This window comes from Pipra filicauda, unplaced genomic scaffold, assembly GCF_003945595.2.
Source record: "Pipra filicauda isolate LSUMZ 115617 unplaced genomic scaffold, ASM394559v2 scaffold291_size933811_pilon, whole genome shotgun sequence".
Lineage (NCBI taxonomy): Eukaryota > Metazoa > Chordata > Aves > Passeriformes > Pipridae > Pipra > Pipra filicauda.
The window spans coordinates 1-19689 of record NW_024104411.1 but is presented as its reverse complement, the minus strand read 5'-3'; the positions used below and the strand labels follow the sequence as shown (position 1 = coordinate 19689).

At 59.2% G+C, this 19689-nt stretch overlaps 2 protein-coding genes across 5 annotated transcripts; one reads left to right on the top strand and one right to left on the bottom strand.

The window, feature by feature from the left end:
* The first annotated feature begins 2087 nt into the window (after window positions 1-2087).
* PDYN (prodynorphin) lies at window positions 2088-6691 on the top strand. Its single transcript, XM_027710662.2, has 3 exons — window positions 2088-2255; window positions 5080-5227; window positions 5489-6691. The coding sequence occupies exons 2-3, from the start codon at window positions 5099-5101 to the stop codon at window positions 6059-6061; spliced, it is 702 nt and encodes a 233-aa protein (XP_027566463.2). The 5' UTR covers window positions 2088-2255; window positions 5080-5098; the 3' UTR covers window positions 6062-6691.
* Window positions 6692-7960: 1269 nt separating this feature from the next.
* On the bottom strand, window positions 7961-19378 carry LOC113982429 (tyrosine-protein phosphatase non-receptor type substrate 1-like). 4 transcript variants are annotated; one of them, XM_039382955.1, is made up of 9 exons: window positions 19364-19378; window positions 18895-19024; window positions 12016-12369; window positions 11497-11808; window positions 10996-11346; window positions 10643-10741; window positions 10281-10305; window positions 9855-9894; window positions 7961-9121 (listed from the first exon to the last, which is right to left on the bottom strand). In XM_039382955.1, the coding sequence occupies exons 2-9, from the start codon at window positions 18965-18967 to the stop codon at window positions 8867-8869; spliced, it is 1509 nt and encodes a 502-aa protein (XP_039238889.1). In that variant the 5' UTR covers window positions 18968-19024; window positions 19364-19378; the 3' UTR covers window positions 7961-8866. The 4 variants fall into 4 exon arrangements, with proteins under 4 accessions (XP_039238889.1, XP_039238888.1, XP_027566460.1 ...); XM_039382954.1 differs by lacking the exon at window positions 19364-19378 and adding an exon at window positions 19193-19250; XM_027710659.2 differs by lacking the exon at window positions 19364-19378 and having other exon boundaries at window positions 18895-19277.
* Window positions 19379-19689: the final 311 nt, after the last annotated feature.

The following is a 19689-nucleotide window of genomic DNA, read 5'->3' as shown; positions in this document are numbered from 1 at the left end:
TCCTCTTACCCAGGTGCTTAATTACCATTGTCCCAGGGAAATGTCAGTGTGACTCAGAGACACTTTCCCATTAGGAAGAGACAGATGAATATCAATTAGAGTTGCTGGTGGGTGGGCTGGATCCCAGCTTCTCTCCTGGGGGACCCTGTCACCCCCCACGCCTGCCTGGACCCTCTCACCCAGCTCAGCACACCTGTGACACTTTGCTCTGGGGACAGGAGTAACTCGACTTCCCACCTGGAGCAAAGGGAAGGAACCTTATTCCAAAAGACTTTTCCCTCTGTGTCCGTGGGGTTTGCTCCATCCCTAGGAACACATCTCCCTCCGGTGCAACTACCCTGCACGGGGAGGTGGCTGCACCCCAGGCTGCTGGGTGCATACATAAATATATATATATATAAATAATGGATTTGGTGCAGAAATGGTCCTCTGCACCACATTTGCAGTGCCTGCAGGACAGCCAGTCCCCAGCAGCAAGGATTAAACTGCCAGGGGGCTGCCCACAGCCCCTCGCCCAAGGTGTCAGTGGTGGTTTGCAGCTGTGTTTTTTCTCAGCTTTGTTCTGTGCCTGCACAGACCAGCACAACCCAACGCAGTGAGAGGGGGCTGTGGCTGCTCTCTGCTTGTGTGCTCCACGGGGCCTTAGGTCCATTCCCCCTCAGTGTAGCGCCCGGGGTGGGTTCCTCTGTTGGCCCTGGAGGGGATGCAGGATGCTCTGCCCTTGCCCCCCACCCCATGCGCTGCTCCCTTGGTCCCTCTGTGCAGGCACAGCCCCAGCCCGGATGAGTTAAAATTCACCTCCAAACAAAAGCTGTGGAGTCCCATCTGCTTTTGGGGAGCAAACATGGGTGCCAGTGGAGGTGACCACCAGCCTAGGGGATGGAGGACCACATGCCCAGGCTGCTGTGGCTGCTGGGTCCTGGCTGTGCCAATTGCCTCCATGTCCCTCACCAGTGCTGGGAGAGCTGAGCAGGGGGCACCAGGTCCAGCAGCTGGTGTTCGAGCTGGGAGAACGGCAGGTTGCTGGGAAACATCCCTCTTGAGCTCCGATAAAAATAGCTCCATCTTCAAGGCAAGAGGATGGGCTGCGCTGCCGGCGGCACAGGGGACGTGTCTGCGCCCACCGGGCTGTGGGGCCGGGGCAGGCTGGCCTGGTCTCACAGGATCTGTGCCATGGACCCCCATCCCACACCTCTGTTGTGACACGGTGCAGTGGGACGGTGGTGCACGGGCTCGGGGTGTGCCTGTCATTACCCAGTGCTGCCCTCCCTCACCACCAAATCAGACTTGGAAATGTGAGAGAACAGGAATCAGGGCTGAGCAGGGAAAGTGGGGTGTCTCTGTCGCCCCACACAGCTCCCCCTGCCCCTTCAGCTCATCTCTGGATTTGCTCCCATGAGGAGGGGTGTGGGGGATGTGGACTTGGGGGGAAGCTCAGTGGAGTCTGAACCTTGATTTTGTAGAGATGGGAGGTTTCCATGTGAGGGTTTTTTCACCCAACGGCAGCCAGGCTGGGTGGGTTGGGGGCATCCAGCCTTTCCTAGGGCATGAAGACCCTCTCTCCCTTTCCAGCAGCTTTGAATGGGTTCACTCCTCTCCCTGGCATCTCCATGGAACAGTGCCTCTTCCCAGCCTGGGGAGTGGGGTAGGAGGAGGTCAGAGGGTTTCACTCTCTCATCCTTCTTGGGCAGGATTTGAATTTGGTGGCCAAGGGGATTCGCATCCCCAGCAGCCAAACTCCTCTGGCACACAGCTGTGGGAGACAATGGACCCCATCCCGGTCCCCAGCCACCTCCCTTGTTCAGGGCACGCGTTTCGGCCCCGAGGACCAAAGGCTGGCCCCGACGGAGGTCCCCGAGTGATGCAGCCGCCGCGGTGGGACGTGCACCCCGGCCCCAGGGGCGGCCGGGCGGCTGCGGGGAGGCCTCGGCGGTGCGGGCGAGCGAGCTCGGGAGGTGGCGGGGATGCTGCGGGGCTGATTATTCACAGCTTCCCTCGCCCCGATTGGCTCTGCCGCCGCGCACAGCCGGGCCCCGCCGCAGGAGGAGACTCCGTGGCCATAAAAGCGGGGTGGGAGCCAGCGGACGGCGAGTCCGGTTGGCAACCCGGGCAGCACCGCGAGGCCACTCGCCAGTGTGGCCTTGCCACTGCCACCGATGACTGGCTCAGCCTGACGGCCGTGGAGGGACACCCATCACCCACGACCTGTCCTGACTTGGCGAAGTGGGTGCTCGGCGGGACGGGGAGCGGCACAGGTAGGTCTATTGGGGTTGTCATCCTGCTCCCACGGCATGGGCACAGCTGGGGATCGCTCCTGCTCCCCTAAAAGTGGCTGTTTAAAAACAGCCTGAGCTGCAGTGCTAAGAGCAGATCATGGTTGGGCTTGTGTTATTTTGAAGGGGCTCCCACCTGGCTGCAGGTGCTCCTCTTGTCCTTCAAGTGGTTTTTCATAGCCCATGAACCACTGTCCAGAGCTCTGCTGGGGTTGATTTCCGTGCTGATGCCATGTCTGCCACACTGGCAGCAGGGTCACCCAGGGCTCAGAGGGGCAAAGGGAGCGGGGAGAGAGGATGGGGCATTTCTTTCTCCCCACTGCTTGGCTTAAGCAGCAGTGGTGGCCACAGCAGTTGCTTTTGAGCGATTCTGTTCCAAAAGTTACCAGCTTTTTTGAGCAGCCTTGCCCAGGTAAATTTTAGCAGTGAGGAAAGGAACAGCTGGAAGGTTGATCCTTCTTCTCCACTAGGAATACCTGCAGGGTCCAAACCTGCGTAGTTAGACCTGCGTGGGAGGAGGGATCTGGTCAGTCTGGGGTTGCTGTTCGTTTCCCTCATTAGGAATAATCACAGGTTAATCAAGAGAGGGTTGGTGTCTGCTGCTTGGCACACTCCATCCTGATTCCCCATCCCCCCTTGGGTCACGAGGTGTATAACTGGCCCCTGGAGTGGATGGATGCAGTTTGTGGCTTTTCAAACACAAGCAAAGCTTGAACTCTGGAGACTCAAGTGGAAATGGGGCAGGGCAGGAGAGGATCTTGGCAGGCACCTGGCACAGGTAGAACAGAGAGTGGCCACAGTGGCTGGGACCCAATGCTGGCATTTCCAGACCCTGCCACAATCCTGATGAGGTGTTCCTGCAGGAGGGGTGGCTCCGGAGCCTTGGGCTCCTCCAGGTAACGAAGGATTGAGCTGGAACTCTGCTTTTCTTCTTCCTCCCTTTGTGTTCTTTTTGCTTCTTCCCCCCCCTGCTGCTTCTTTTCTCTATTGTCCAAAGCCCTTTGTTTTCCTCCCGTTTTCCTGCTCCCATTTTTCCAGTCCCCCCTCCCATCCTCAGGAGCAGGCAGAGCACTTCCTGGACCCACCTGGACACAGTACATTTGCTGTGGGGTGTCTCGGGGTGTCCTTGGACACGCTGTGCCCGGAGAGCTGCAGCTCCCCTGAGTGCCATGAAATCCTCCTTCTGCAGCAGCAGGACAGGGATGGGACACACCGTGTTCAGAGTGCCAGGGGACTGAGCTGTGCAGTGCCACTCTCACTGGCAGCTTGTTCCCGGCACGGAGTGAACATTCCCGCTACTTTGGCGTCACCCACATCGGCAGCAGAGGAGCACGGCAGGGCAAGGGAGGGGAAGCAGGTGGAAAAAAAGGGGAAAAAAATGTTCCCAGTGGGGCTGCTGGGAAGCAGCTGGTAGCTATTTTTGGGAGCTTCATTCCTCCCGGTGCTGCAGCTGGCACCTACCTGTGCGGCCGGCAGGTCCTCGCTCCTCGGTGCTGTCTCTGTGGCTCCGAGGCGAAAGGGGACCGTCCCTGTGTCTCCGCAGTGAGGGCTGGGTGAGGTCCCACCATGCTCATTGTGGTCCCTGCCGTGCTGCCAGGGCACTGGGGGGATGCACGGAGCCGGTGGCAGCGCAGCCGAGGAATGCAGACAGCTCGACACACGATGGTGCAGATAATTCAAATTAAATTTTAATCTAGCGTGAATTAATACTGTGGCATTAACATTTCTTCATCAGTACCAATTACAGTACATTAGCAGCTACTGCTGGAGAACACAATAGTCTCTAATATGCGTCATTAATGTGTAACAGATCCCTCTGGGTCATGCCTTCCCACCCCAGATAAAAGCAGCCACGGAGGCAGGCAGGGGTTTGCAGCCAGCACGCCCCTTTGGGGTTGGCTCTTGCTCCCGGGGCCATCGTGGTCTTGGTGGCACCGTGATCCTGAGCAGGGGTTGGCACCAGCCCCTCCAGCCTCATCCAGGGTCTGGCTGAGCACTGCCACCTGGAGAGCCCCTCTCTCAGCTGAGCCCCTCTCTCAGCCCTCCCTGGCCTCATCCACGGATGCCAGAGGCTCCGTCACAGCTCCCAGGCGGCTGCAGGACAGCAATCAGGGCTTGCAGGTAGGCTTGAAGCCAAAATCTGGATTTTTCCCCCCTCCCTCCTGATGCACCAGCCCAGCAGAGTTGGTGGGTGGGAGGGAGGAGAGATGAGGCTGCACTGGTGTGGGGTACAGCAGCCTGGGGTGAGTCCATACTGGGTGATGGCATCACCCCATCCCCTTCCCACCACGGCTCCAGTTGCTGTGGTTCTATTCCCCAAGGCCAAGGGGAAGAGCTGGTGATTCATCCCTCCACACCACACAGATGTGGCAATCACAGTATCACAGAGAAACACAGCACTAGAGAAAAAAGGCACTTTTCTTTCTAATGTTATGATAAGAGGGATAGAGAGGAGAGAGGGGATGGAGTCGGATGCGATGGTGGCTCTGCCCCCCAGTGACCTTGGTGGCCCTGAGGGCCTGGCTGTGGCTCAGGGCTTGTGCCAGGAACCAGGCAGGGGTAACGGATTGCATCCTGTAGTGTCCTTGCCAGTCACTCCTGTCCCCTCTCTCCTGGCCTGGAACCCAGGAGCAGTGCCTGGAGGTAACTCCCTCAGAGAGGGGCACAGGCACAGGTCCCTGTGTGTGTCCCCAGGAGCAGCTCACAGGTGGAGGTGGTGGGTGCCCGGAGCCCACAGAGCAGTGGTGGGTCTCCCAGAGCCAGCACAGGGAGGATGATGGGCTCTGTGCTGTCTCCCCTTCCCCAGGCAGTGGCTGCAGGGCGGGATGGCACGGTGGGCACTGGCATTGGCACTTTGCCTGTCCCTGGCTGCGGTGGCATCTGCTGACTGTGTCACCCAGTGTTCCCTCTGCGCTGCCCAGACCCACGGCACCGAGAGCAGCGTCCGGCCCCTGGTGAGTGCTGACCCTGTGCAGATGTGAGTGGGGTGGTCATGGCAATGGGGTGTTGTGGGTGCATGGTGGCACCTGGGGGGGTGGTCATAGGCACCCCGGGGTGCTGGGGATGTGCAAGTTTTGGCTCCTCACTGAGCTGTGCAGCATGGTGGGCATGGACCCCTGGGCTTGGGGTGGGGGCATCCCCAGGGTGGGGTGGAAAGAAGGTGGGGTGGAAGGTCACCCTGAGTACCTGGGGCCTCTGTGGCTGCTATTTTGCAGATGTGCCTGTGGGAATGCCAGGGCTCCTTGCCACCCAGCCCCGAGTGGGAGATGTGCAGGAAGGCACTGGCACTCCTGGCCCCGCTGGTGGCCCTGGTCGAAGGGACAGACCCGTCACCACCGGAGGTGGAGGAGAACGAGGCAGAGCTGGAGCAGGAGTTGGGTCCCGGGGAGCAGCCACTGGCACCGGCCAAGCGCTACGGGGGCTTCATGAAGAAGATGTCCAAGGGGAAGCTGCTGTCCCTGCTCCGCGAGAACGCCCACAGCAAGGGCGGCCTCACCAAGAAGTTCGTGGGCTTCGGCCACAAGCCAGAGGAGCGGGCAGCCCCCGAGGACTACCCGGGGCTGGGGCCAGCAGGTGAGGGGAGCGAGGAGCCTACGAGTGCCGGGCCCGAGGGGCAGGAGCTGGCGCAGCTGCACAAGCGTTACGGCGGCTTCATGCGCCGCATCCGGCCCAAGCTCAAGTGGGACAATCAGAAGCGCTACGGGGGCTTCCTGCGGCGGCAGTTCAAGGTGATCACGCGGTCTGAGGAGGACCCCAGCGCCTACTCAGGGGAGGTCTTGGACCTATAGAGCCAGGCGTGGGACGACAGCACCACGGTCCCCACGCTGCCAGCCCCGACTGCTCCGTTGCCCCCAGCCCCGTCCCCTGCCCAGCCTGGCGTGGCTGGTGCCATCCCTGCCTCATTCCCCCAGTGAACCATGGGTCCCATCCCCACTTGTCCCTCTCTGGTTCACCTGCCCATCCCTTAGGAACTCTGTGCATGGAGGGGACAGTGCCACCCCTCTGGCTGCTGGCGGTGTGGCCGTGGTCCAGCCCTAGGGCTCCTGGGGGCAAACTGCTGGAAACATGTATCCTCCGTTCTCCTGTGGCTACTAAAGTGTAGCAGCAGGGTCTGGAAATCATCATAGCTGATGTACAGGGCAGCGGCCTCTGAGCATCGGGAAGGATCAGGGAGGTAGCTCCCATGGCCATGGGCAGAGGTGGCTGGTGGCACCACAGCCCTGTCACCGGGTGCTCAAGCGGTGCTGAACCCAACCCTGACTCCCTTCGAGATGCTCACCGTGTCCCACCCATCCCAGCGCCCTCCTAGTGCCCCTGGGCTGCCCCTCCAAGAACAACCCCAGAGGCAGGGCCAGCCCCACATCCCGATACCCAACTCCCCCTGCAGTCAATAAAAGGCAGATGCCAATGAAGCCGAAGCCACGCCGGGTGCTGAGCGTTCTCCATGGGGCAGAGCAAGCCCTTGGCATGAAGGGACCCCCCAAGTTTGGGGCTGGGCTGGGTGTCAGTGGTGCCACCTGCGAGACCTGCAGGCAGCACACAGTGGTCCCCTTCCTGTGCCATGGGTGTCAAAGGGAACTTGGGACCCCATGCACTCTTGGAGCCATGTCCTGGGGGTGACAGGGCACCCCAGCTGAGTAAGGGCAGGGCAGGTATGCTCAGCATGGTGTAGGGGCATGCAGGGTGCTGGCAGGTCACCTCCTGCAGCAGCACTCAGGGGAGGCTCCCTTGGGAATCATGGCTGCTGCTCCAGCAAAGGCAGTCATGCCAAGGGGAGTGGGCACACTGCCCCTATAGTGCTCACGTGTGACCCCACCAGCAGCAGCACAGTACTGAGGAAGCCCAGCCTGGGCTTTTTGAACTTCTTCATAACCTCACACTACAGTTCCTGGCTCCCGTGAGACACATCTTGTGTCCCAGACATGGCCAGGCTGCCAGCTCCAGGGTGGGAAAGGAAGGAGGTCACTGCAGAGCACTGGCATGCTCAGCTCACTCACAGCACAGGTTGCAGCCAGCACCCAGCCCTGCCTGCACCCCACTTTGGGCACCCCAGCTCCAGTTCAGCTCCCAGGGAACAGGGGGCACCTAAAGATGCAGCAGGGCCAGACCCTGACCAGTCCTTGCCCATGTCCACTGCTGCCCTCCCTCATGCTGCCCAGGGGAGCACCAGCACAAGAGCCCCAATCCCAGGCTCAGCCTCCTGCCTTCCTCTTCCCACAGCACATTGCAGGGCTGTGCAGGATTAACCCCCTCCCTTTCCTTTTTGCTGCAGGACACACAGACCCCCAACCCCACCCTGCACGCCCAGTGCAGGTGACAAGGTGGCCTCCCTGAGCACAGGGACACGCTGATGTGCGGGAGCAGCACAGGACTTTTCACTTTTATTATAAAAATATCTTGCAAGCAAAAAGAAAAAAAAAAAAAGAAACAAACAAAAAAAAGTCTGTACAAGCAGTCACATCGCTCCCAAAGCACCCCCAGCTTCCCCCAGCCCCCTGCCAGCAGCCAGGGGGGCAGCCCCACACATTTCCTCTGCTGCAGGAGCCAACACAGGGCAAGACCCTGCATGTTGGCCCAGAGAGGGGGCACATGGAAGACATTTGTCCCCACGAGTGGCCTGGGGGGAGCCTGCCTGGCCCCCAAAACAGAGCTGGGGGTTGGGGCATGTAAGTCTCTTATAAACTCTGTAGGGGTTGGAGGGTCTTTTTACTGAGGCCTCGGTCTTAATCTCGCACATCTTATTCTAGTGTTAAGTACACAGCAGTACACCCACGTACAACACAAAAACATTGGGGGGTTCAGCTCTAAAAATTAACAGTTACATGTCAAACAGTCAAAACATGTTACGTGGTACCTGCGGGGAGCTCCCGGGGGGGGAGCCAGGCTGGGGGGACCCCGCACGCTTTGTACAAGCCTGGGGCAGTGCTGGTGGGTCCCGGTGCAGGGCAAGGCTGTGCAGAGGAAGATGATGATGATGAGAAGGATACTTGGTGCTGGGGAGCCAGACCTGGAGCCCCCCTGGACAGCAGGATGGGGGCTCGGCTCGATGGCCTTCCAGCCTCTTGGCCTTGGGGCGAGACCGAGGTCCCGCAGAAGGGACACTTGGGAAGAGAGGCGGACACTTCGGTCCTTCCTTTAAAGCCAGAGTGTGGTGTCCAGGCATGGTGGCAGAGCCCCAGAAGGCAGTGTGGGGGGCCCTGCTGGTCCCGGGGAGCCGTGGGCCAGGCAGTGGCATCCCCATGAGAGCTGGTGTGGAGGCACTGTACCTCTCCCCTCAGCCCAGCTGGAGCTTCCCAAGGAGCTACTGCTCCGCTGGCTGAAGCCGCTCGTGGGCAAACCCGGCACACTGAGGCTGAGCGACCCCCGGGGGGGTCCCGAGGGGATGGAGCGGGCAGCCCTAAGACCAAGCTGGCCCCAAAAATCAGGTCTCTGTGGATGGGAGATGACCCCCCACAGCATGGCGGGCTCCACTTCCATCCTAAAACACAGGTACCGCAGCACATCTTCACATCACTCCCAGTGCTTCCAAGAGAACCCTCTCGGGGAGGAGCAGAGCTGCCCCCCACGGGACTGGGGGTCCCAGCAGCCACTGCTCACTTCCTGGGGATCTGGACGCTGGCGTACTCAGAGCTGGCCTCCTCGGGGCGCGGGGCCGGCCGCTTGGGCGCCTTGCTGAGGTGCACCATGTCCAGGTCGGCGTAGGTGAGGTTGTCGTCACCGTTGGGTGCCTGGCTGGTCTGGATGCAGGCGTACTCCGACTGCTGGCCCATCTCCACCATGCGGCGGATGGTCTTCCTCTCCTTGTCGAAGTTCAGGTCTGCATAGGTCAGGTTGTTGGGGTCGGATTCCTGTGCGAGACACCAAGAGTTCCTCCTCTGGGAGGACAAGCGAAGACCTCCCTGTACCCACCACCCACTCGCCAACCCACAGCTCCATGCTGGAATCAATCCCGCTGCAGCTTGTCTCGGGACACCTCAGTCCCCCTGCTTGTACCGGGGGAACAATGCCAGCAGCCACCATCCTGCAGCCATGCCCTACCCCCTGCTCAGCTTCAAATCATGAGCCACCCTGTCACCCTGCCCTGGTAGGGATGGGCTTCAGAGCCACTGCCACAATGCCAGAGCCACCACTGAAGCTGCTCCATCACCCTGTCCCAGCAGGGCCAGCCTGCCCAGTGATGCCCACGAGGGAGCTGGCAGAGCCTGGGTGGGATGGACAGATTGCTGCTGATCACGATTTAGCTCGCAGCTGCGTCACCAAATGCAAAATAACTCCACAAATAGCCTGGCTGGCTATCGCACAGCTGGTTCTCCAGGCAGCACAAACCCAGACTTTACTGGGAGGAGGAGGAGGAGGGAGGGCGAAGGCAGGAAAGATGCTGGGAAGTGGCTACCCCATTCCTGGGGCAGCTTCTCTTCCATCTCCAGCCACAGTGTGGAGACACCAAGAGGTTTCACTGGGGAACCACCACCCTCCACTGGAGACACTGAGATGTTTCACAGGGGAACCACCACCCTCCACTCCCATCTCCGGTGTCTCTCAGCCACTCTCCCTCCACAATCCCAGAGTGAATGGACCCACCTGCATCGTGGCCTCGCTGCTCTTCTCCGGTTCATGTAACCTGGGAGGGGGAAAAAAAACAGACAGACAGACTGAGTGCCCTGTTGCCTCTTCCCTGGTGATGGAGCAGCTGGGGAGGTCAGATGCAAACTGAGGACCTTGCATCCAGCAGGATGGGTCCTGAGTGTTTGCTCATGTGCTGGTCCAGCTGCCTCTCTGCTGGCCAGAGACCAGCTCCCACATGCCTGCTCAGCCCCACCACAAGCCAAAAATCACCATGGGGGCAGAACCCCAGCCAGGGAGATGGGCAGAGCTCATGCTCCTGCCTTCCCTTTCACAAGTTTTGGGGATCCAGCTCTGTCCCAATCCTGAGGGACTCTGTGGCTAGAGGTGTCCCGGTTGGAGTGCCCACAGGATACCCAGTGACTAGAGGAGATCTGCACTCACCTGGCAGTTGGTGAGCTTTTACCTGCTGGAAGAAAAGTAGTTTAGGAAAGAAATAATCCAGGAAACAACATAACCTCCCACATTTCCCCAGGCATGGAGCAGAGACTGCTACAAGGGCAAGGACACATCTCTTCTCAGAGGCAAGTGCCTACATTTCCCTGGAGTTTCACTCCATTCCCTGCAGGAGAGGGCAGGGGTCAGACCAAGCAGAGCTTTCTCTGCTGCCTGCAAATAGCCAGGTCACCTCTACCCGTCATCCCACTGGGCAGGAGCCACCAGGAATTGTCCAAGCACTAATGTGAGAGAGAGAAGGGAGGAGCTTGGGAGTAGCTGCCTCCCTGCCACACACTCAGCTCCCTTACCCTTGATCTGCTTTGTCCGGATGAGGTACAGAATTGCAGCCACCAGCAGGGCCAGCACCAAGCAGACCACGGCCACCACAACATAGATGAGCAAATTGCCTGAAACATCAATGAAAAGGTCACCATGGCACAAGAACCTGGTACCACCAGTCCCTGCAGACTCACAGCTGGGGTTGGCCCAGTTACACATGAAGCCCCAAGGAGGACAGCTCGATGCCGGCCACTATCACACCCTCCATCCCCCTGGTACAGAGATTTGGTCCTTCAACCAGATTTTGATGGGGCTTTGAGCTTTCTCAGGGGGTTACACCATACAGCCACCCTGGCAGGCACCCCACCCAGCTTTGACGCACCACTGTTTATCTGGGACCACTTGCTTGGTCCCTTCTCATCCGGGCTGGCGATCCACAGGATGGCTGACTGGTTGACAGGGGCCTGACCATCGTGTACCACCAGGCAGGTGAACACGGACCCGTTCCTCTCCTCTGTCGCTTGCACCTCCACCTGGCTCCTCAGCTCCAACAAGCCCTGGCGCAACAGCGATGGCCGGGAGTCGTTCTGCACCTTCATCTTCATCCCGTTCTCCAGCCAGGAAACAGCCACATTTGCTGGGTAAAAGCCCTTCACGTGGCAGGTGAATTTCACAGTCTTGTTCAGCTCAATGGGGCTCGTCTGGTCAGGGCTCACATCCACACTGGGGGAAACTGGGAAGAGAGACAGCGCCTGGTGTCTGACATCCCTGGCTCTGCTGCCCGCAGGATGCCCTGTCCCCACCCCATGACCCACTGTACCCACTCCAGGACCCCCAGCCCCACAGGAGCAGGACACCCCAGCACAAGTGCCCCAGCCCTCACCTCTCAGGACTCTGCTGAGCTGGTACATCCCCCGCAGCAGGGTCTGTGACGCGGAGTGCTGCACCTCACAGATGAGCCGTGAGGGGACGTCACCCTCCCCTAGGACCACTGTCACACTGCTGGACATGTTGTAGGATTTCTCCCGCCATTCAGTGACCTGGGGCAGCTGAGATGAGATGGGGGCCCTGTCCTTGAACCATTTCACGCCGATGTCTTTGGGAAAGAACCCTCCAGCTGTGCAGTTGAAAGCCACCGATTGCCCCGGCCCTGCTCTCTGGTTGGGCCCAGACACGATGGGGGGAGAGGGTTGGGCTGTGGGGAGAAGCACAGGGCTGTCAGACTCTGTCCCCCTGCCCAGCCTCAAGTTTGCAGGGAGTGGGGCATAGGGATGGCCCATGGCATCCTCTCCTGGGACCAGCCCCCAAAGCCCCCTCCCCATCCCTGCTCACTCTGAGCGGAGCCCACTGGGCTGGGCTGGGCTGGCTCCCCCCAGGAGCTGTTCTGGGAGCCCCCACTCACCGAGCACAGACACCTCTGTGCCAGTTCCACGCTGAAACACCACATCCCCACCGCTCAGGGACTTGGTGAACTTCACGCAGTAATAGGTGCCGACATCCTCGGGCTGAACATCCCTGATGTGGATGGTGAAGTCTGTGTCTGTCCCGTTCACTGCTCTTGTCACACGGGGAGCAGAGCCCGTGTCCGCATAGATGGTCCTGTTCCCACTGCCCCAGCCCTTCAGCCACTTCACAGGACCAATATCACTGGATCCAGAGATGGTGCAGTTCAGGGTGAGCGTCTCCCCCGCTTTCACCGACACCTTGTCCTGGGGCTGGTGCACCTTGAAGTCCTGGCCCCCCTGGGCACCTGCACCTGGGGAAAAACCAGACCGAGTCTCAGCTGGCACTGCACATCCAGATGCCCCATTGTTCTCCCAGTCCTGGGACATGCTGAGCACCCCGCTGTGTTAGCAGGGACCACGGGTCACAGGGCTGTCCCCATGCCAGGGAGCCCAGGGCAGAGGGTGTGGTTATGGGCACAGTGCTGTGCCCACAGTGCTCAGCAGCAGAGCCGAATGGAGCTTTGCTCAGTGAGTGCCTGCCATGCTCTGTATGGCTAAATCATGGAGCAAATCCCAGCTGCCCACGCCTCTGGGCTGCCTCCCACGGCCACCTGGCTTTGTCAGCCAGGAGAAACAAGGGCACAAAACAAGGCACTCCAAAGAGTGCCCCTCACTGGTGTGACACCGTGTTTTCTGCCCTGAATCTGTCCCATTTCTGTATGGAATCCCAGCCCTGGTGATGCCAGTGGAGCACAGCCACCCCCATCACCAGTGCCAGCCAAGCAGGCACCATTCCTGCTCAGCATCAACCGCATGGAGCCATCTCAGAGCATCTCCACACCAATGCTCCCTAATCCAGCTGCCCGTGCCTCACCTCCCGCAGACAGACACGTCCCAGATGATCCCCACTACACATCCATGGGTTACCCAGGGGTTAATTTTGTCAGTGCTTCCCATGCCAATAGAGTTATTGCAAACAAATTTGGTAAGATTTCAAAACTGGTCACAACATTTTTAAGCCACATGAGGAAAGAAGCGAGGAAACCAGTTAGATCCACCTGCTGACAACAGGGCTCACCACTGCAGCCCCAGAGCTGGAGTGGCACCCAGAACTGGTGTCATGGTCACACAGAGACTGTTGCCTTTGAGAAAGTAACACTGAGCAGTGTGGGGAGCACATGGACCAGCACCCCACATCCCTCATACCAGAATCATGGAATCACAGAATCCCTTAGCTTGGAAAAGTCCTCTAAGATCACTGAGTACAACCATTAATGGAGCACTGCCAAGCCCATGACTAAACCATATCCCCAAGTGCCTCATCTCCATGTCTTTTAAATCCCTCCAGGGATAGTGACCCACCCCACTACTGCCCTGGGCAGCCTGTGCCACGGTTTGACCACCCTTTTAGTGAAAAAATTTTCCCCAGTATCCAAACTAAACCTCCACTGGTGCAACTTGGAGCCATCTCTTGAGCTGTCACTTGTTACTCAGGAGAGAAGAATGACCCCAACTTGGCTACAACCTCCTTTCAGGGAAACCCAGGGCAGCGACTCCTGCCAAAGCTGCCTTTGGGACACAATCTCCGGCTGGATGCTCCCAGGAGGACCCACTGTAGGACAAGCTGCTCTGACTCCTCAGGCCACAGCTGGCTCCCACAGAGACCAGAGCTAATTTTTGGCAGCTGTTAATCCCTCCTGACTCTCAGCGGTATGTGCCGTACCCACAGATGTTCCTGCTGTTCCTCAGTGTGTGGAATTACTCGATCCCAGTGGTCAGAATTACCACAGGCAGTATCTCCAGACTCCTTCAGTTAGTCTTTTTGCTTTTTTAGTCCACAACATCCCCAGCCAAAACCTTCAGCCCTCGGTGTTTCCCTTCAAAGGCACATCAGGGTTAACGTGGCAGCAGCACTTGACACCAGAACACGTTTTTCCCATAAAACAAACACAGAAGGATGGAGCTGGTTTGTGTCATGTCCAGATGTGTCGTTCAGTCTGAGACTTGGTCTTGCATCCAAGCAGTGGCAGTCTGGCCATCTGTGAGGTGACCCTGGGCTTCTCAAGTGACACCCAAATCACGGGGAGCAGCCCTGGAGCAGATGCCACATGCACTCCTTGTTCTGAGCACGGTGCTGACGCAGGGCACACACTGCCGGATCTGCTGCTGTGGCATCTCCTGAACTTCTGCATCTCCTGAGCTTCCCCATCGCCTGCTGCCCCCAGACCTTCCACAAGAAGCGGTTGAGAAACACATGGAGGAAGTTTGAAAGCACAGAAGCACCATCACATCATCCGCCTCTCGATGAGCCCCTACATGAGGATGTGACGCAGGCAGGGACTGGGCTGCCATGGGCACCGGGACTGGCACCCCCAGCCAACAACTGCACAGATCCCCCAGCCCCTACATGCACCTGGGGGGGTCACAATGCCAAGTGCTCACTCCACCAAACTGAGAAAACCATTAGCAGGTAGCACTGCAGTACAGCAAGGGCCCTGTGCCCTGTGTGTGCCCACAGGAGCAGGGGGCCAGGCCCCCTCCCCACCACACGGGCTCTGTGCCCCGTGATGAGCGCGTTGCTCACTGCTCCCCTCTGCAATCTGCTGTAAAAGCAACTTCTGGGGGGTGGTGACCCCCCCATGTCTCCTTTAGGGTCCCCTGCACCAGGGACAACTGCCTGTACCGCCCTGCTTAGCCCAACCTGAGCAAGCTGAGTGCCTCCTCTTCATCCTCCCTCTCTCCATCTGCCCATCTCCCCACAAGGCAGGCGGTGTGCCGAGGGGCTGAGCTGGGGAAGTGCCTACATTGGGGCCCCAGAGCTGACCCCTGATACCAGAGCATGGTCGGGGTGGGCATCGCTCAACCCCAAAGCTCATTTCTTGTTTGCAGCGATGGGTCTCAGAGGAACATCCGCATGAGCACTGGGACATTGAGCTGAGCGTGGCTAGGTGCCCTGCCCGTGGCTGGCTGCCACGCCTGGTGGGCAGCACGGGCTCCCCACTGCCTTGTCACGAGGGTCCTGCCTTCCTGAGACTACAGGGATTTATACCTGCAGGCAGCAGGCACACCTCTCCCAGAGCCCAGATTTGCAGGAATGTGGATGGTCTGTATGCATTCCACGTCACCCAGCCCACGTTCCCTCCTCGCCGCCCGGCGTGCGAGCACCCTGTCTGCCTCCTGTGCCCAGGGATTAGCAAGCACAGAGCGTGCTGTTGTCCAGCGACAGGCTGCGAGGTGCTTTCCTGATTGCTGCTGCTCCCAGAGGAATCGGGAACAAAGGGCTTCGCGCTGCCGGCAGGGCTGCCTGCCCCTGAGGCTTCACTGGTCACAGCACAAAACACCGCGTGGCTCCAGGCAGCCTCTCGGACAGGATTAAAATGGGGCTTTGGGGTATTTTTCCGTGTGTTCTGTTCCGAGCCATCACTTCAGAGACTCCCCCCATCTCTGCTCAGACCACCCCGTTCAGGGTTTGCTGATCTACAACACGAGCTCCAGCCATGACCCACCACAGTAACACCTCTGCAGGACCCACACACACCTCTCAGCCCAGGAGCAGGAGTCCCTGGTCAGACCTGGCTTCTCCTCCTCTTGCCTGCACCCAACACCCTATATCAGGACCAAGATGAGCCCCCACCTGCTCAGAACCATCTCAACCCCCTGCAGCAGCACCCAGCAATGCCCCCACTCCCTGGATGGGAAAACACAAAGGGGAAGTTGGTAGAAAACCCCAGCAAGTTAGAAAATGCAAAGTTTCCACCAAAGCTCCTTTCCTCTTTCCCCCTGAACACAGCTTCTCCTTGCATGCAGCAGATGCCTCCCCTCCTCCTTCCCCTTTCAGGGCTCTCACTCCAAGAACTGCAGGACCAGGAGCCCATCTGAGCCCCCTCCCAGCAGCTCACAACAGGCTTGTGCACTAGGAGTGTGATGCTGGGAGTCTCCATGCCACAAGCACGTGGGACACCACAATTTTTCACTCTTTCAGGGCAAACCTGCCTCCCACCTGCCACCAAATGACACTATTTTCTTCGACTTGGATTTCAAACTACCTGGAATGGGAGCACGATCCTCTTGCCTCCAAGATCATGGGGCATTTAGGTGCTCTGACCCTGTAATCTGCTCTATCCTACACTCCAGAATTAGCCAAGGGTTTTAGAGCCCTGAAAAGCATCACCTGACAGTTCCCATGTAGGTGGGAGCACCCTTGCAGTGCAGACCCAGAGCACTTCCAAGCCCAGAGCAAAGGCAGGAGCTCGATCTGGCAGAGCCTTCCTCCCTCCCGTTATTCAGTTTAATTTGGGAGCAAAATAATCCCAGTTCTCACTGCAGTGCAAGTTTTCCGTGTCGGTGACACATTTTTTTCTATATTCCACCTTTTGAAGTATTCGATACTGAACAGATTGCAAGAGGCCGGGGTTTAATTCAGGAGAGGCTGCTTAGATGCTTCCCGATAAAAATAGATTTTTTTCCTCTGAAGGAGCCGGATAAGGAGCTCTGGGATGGCTGTGTGCTCCAGAAACAACGTGCAGCTGGTCACCGGCATCCGAAGCCCCACGGTCGCTCAGTGAAGGAACAGGCCGATGGGCAAGAGAACCCCAAAATAATCCTGCTGGAATTTCACCTGCAGCAGTGCTGCCGCTGGCGGAAACTAACAGGTGCTGCCTATAAAAGGCCTGGAATCTGCTGTTTAGGGAAGCCAAGGAGAGCCCCAGGGATAGCTGTCAAGCCCCGAGCAGATCCCGGGGCGCTCAGGGAGGGCTGTAGTAAAGGCTGCGTTTTACATCCGTGACATCAGAGGAAGCCTCGGCTCACGCACAGTCACCATTTCCAGGCTGTCCTCCTCCAGCATCAGCAGAAATTCATCCCAAGAGCCAGAGCCCCAAAATCAAGCAGAATTCCCCTTTGGAAGAGGCTCTGGGAAGCGCAGCTGAAACCCTCTATGGAGACACGGAAGGGCTCTGCAGGGCGCAGGTTTCACAACAGGACTTTGCTGTTTGGCTTCCCAGGATCTCAATGCCTTTGCCCTACAGGAAGGTCTCCTGCAGGACCTTTCCCTTTCCTCTTTGCTTCTGCAGAAGCTTTTGGAGCAGCTGGCAGCAGGAGCCTGGGCCAGCTCTGCTGGAGTTCAGCTTAGTTTGAGCCGTGGCCCAGGAGGGATTCACCATATGGGGGAAAAAAAAAACCCCATCCTGCACGCTTGCACTTGAAATGAGGGATGTGAACCACCCCACAACCGAGGGCTTTCTGCCCCAGGGTGGTTCTTTTCCCATGGCTGGCTTGAAAAAACGGGGTTCTTACTCCAAGGCCACATTTCATTAAGCTCGGGAGCTTTGCTCGAGCCATTCTTTCTCTCACTGGGAAGTCGCACTCACCGCCAAAGTCTTCTTGGCTCTCAGCAGCCGGAGTTTTCAGTTTGGGGCCAGCACTTCTCAGTTGTGATCAGGCGACTCAAAGCAAGGCGTGTTGTGCTGAAAGCATTTGCTTTCTGCCCAAGTTTGCATCCAACTCTTCGCTCAAGTAAAGCTTTGATGGTAAATATTTCCAGTGGGCTTGGGAGAAGGCGGTTTTCCCCCATGGAGCCTGGGCTGTGCTGTTTGTAGTGGGATCCGGCTGGGAAGGGTGGGAGTTGGACAGACCAGGCAAAAAGCTCAGCAGCAAGACGCTCCTGGAATTGTACCAGTATTGCCCAAGGTTTGCCCCAAGAACCTTGTCCCTCCACTGGCAGGAAGGAGAGCGATTCCTTTGCAATTAACACCCAAAATGAAACATCCTAGAAAGGAGACATCCTTGAAAGCAGCAGCCACCACAGGGCTTCGTTCCTGGTGGGACCAGAGACTTCCTGCTGCCGAGAGGGGAAGGGAAACAGATGGGGAGCGGCACACTCTGACTGGCTGTGTCCCCAGCATTTATGAGGGACTGGTGGAGACATGAGCCCTGGGGAGGGCTGGGGAACCCTGAGGCCGAGGTAGCCCAGTGCTGGGTGGTGCCCGTGGATGGTGCAATCCCACCGCTTCGGTGCCCAACAGTTGGGTAGAGAAAGAGCCCACAGGGGGGTAGCAAGAAAAACAAGTTCCTGGCAGAGGAGACAGGCAGCACTCACCAGAGCCTCCCCATGCCTGCTCCACCACCATCTCCAAGAGGGAATTTGGGCTGCTTGCTGAGATTTGCCTCTCCCATAGCTGGCAGGGGGTGCTCTCAAATGGGTGGGAACAACATGCCTCTTCATGCCCCTGCAGAATTCCCTGTCTTGCTGGGAAGGGGAATGTCTGCCTGCCTGCCTTGAAGTTTGGTTTGAGAGGAGCCGCCGAGCGAGGGCCCCGCGGGAGCCCCTCGGCCATCGCCGCGCTCTAGGTCATCCCGGGAAAGGTCAAACCAACCGTGCGCGGAGAGGCGGCGTCATGTCGCGTACCGGAGGTGTGCGGGAGCGGGGAGAGGAGAGGATGGGGGAAAAGGGAGGACAGGGCAGGGAGAGAAGGGGGGGAACAGGGCAGAGGAGAGAGGAGCAGGGTGGAAAAAAGGGGAAAACAGGGCAAAGCAGAGGAGAGGAGCAGCGTGGGAAAGGCAGGAACAGGGAACAGGACAGAGCAAGGCAGCAGGGTGGGAGGGAAAGGGAGAAAACAGAGCAAAGCAGGGAGAGAAACTGGATGGGAGGGAAAGGGGGAAAACAGGGCAGAGGAGAGAGGAGCAGGGTGGAAAAAAAAGGTAAAACAAGGCAAAGCAGAGGAAAGAAGCAGGATGGGAAAGGGGAGTACAGGACAGAGCAGCGGAGCAGGGTGGGAGGGAAAAGGGGGAATAGGGCAAGGAGAGGATCAGGGAGGCAGGCAGGAGCCATGGCTTACCGGGCAGGGCGAGCAGCAGCAGGCAGGGCAGTGCCCAGGCGGTGCGGCCGGGATCCCGGGGATGCAGCTCCATCGGTGCGGGGAGCGGAGCCCGCGGCTTCACAGCGCGGCCCCGCGCCCGGCTCGGCGGCTGGATTTGATATGTAGGGGAAAAAAAAATAATTAAAAAAAAATGAGAACTGCAGCTGGCGAAGCAAATCGCTGTTCTCAGCCCCAAAATGAGGAAGGAGGCCGGGCTCCCCCTCCTTCCCCCCCCCTCGCCGCTCCGCGGCGGGCGGGCAGCGCACACGCAACGCACCGACACGGACCCGCACCCGCGGCCCCGCCGCCGCCCGTGGGCACCGGGCCGGGCTCGGCTCGGCTGACGGGGCCGCCGCGGCGGGGCCCCGGGCGGGCGCGTGCCCCGGTGCCGCGCGGAGCCGCCTCCCCTCCGCCGCCGCGCCGCCTCCCGCCGCCGTTGCCGTGGTACCGGGGAGGGACGGGGCTGGCCCCGGTCTCGAGAACCCCTCCTGGCTCTCAGCAGCCGCGGTTTAGCGCCGCTTCCCCCCGGTGGCGGGGGCGAAACCAGCCCCGCCCGCCCCGGAGCAGAGTTCTCCGGTCACCCCGGTGTGCGGCTGCCTTAAGGTGGGCTGGGAGAGGACCCCCGGGACCGCCCGCCAGGAGCCCCGGGGTGCCCCGTCCCGCTCCGCCGGAGCGGATAAAAGACGGTTCAGTAGCCCCAGGGCTGCGGGGAGGGGGATAGGGGTCCTCTGACGCTCCACAGGCTGCCAGTGTGACCACTGTTTTGGCACGGCC

Coding starts and splice junctions, on each gene's coding strand:
- PDYN (XM_027710662.2), top strand. CDS start 5,099: ATGGCACGGTGGGCACTGGCATTGGCACTTTGCCTGTCCCTGGCTGCG. Junction 5,228..5,488: donor AGAGCAGCGTCCGGCCCCTG/GTGAGTGCTGAC, acceptor GCTATTTTGCAG/ATGTGCCTGTGGGAATGCCA.
- LOC113982429 (XM_039382955.1), bottom strand. CDS start 18,967: ATGGAGCTGCATCCCCGGGATCCCGGCCGCACCGCCTGGGCACTGCCC. Junction 10,306..10,642: donor CCGGACAAAGCAGATCAAGG/GTAAGGGAGCTG, acceptor CTTTTCTTCCAG/CAGGTAAAAGCTCACCAACT. Junction 9,122..9,854: donor GCAGCGAGGCCACGATGCAG/GTGGGTCCATTC, acceptor TGTCTCGCACAG/GAATCCGACCCCAACAACCT.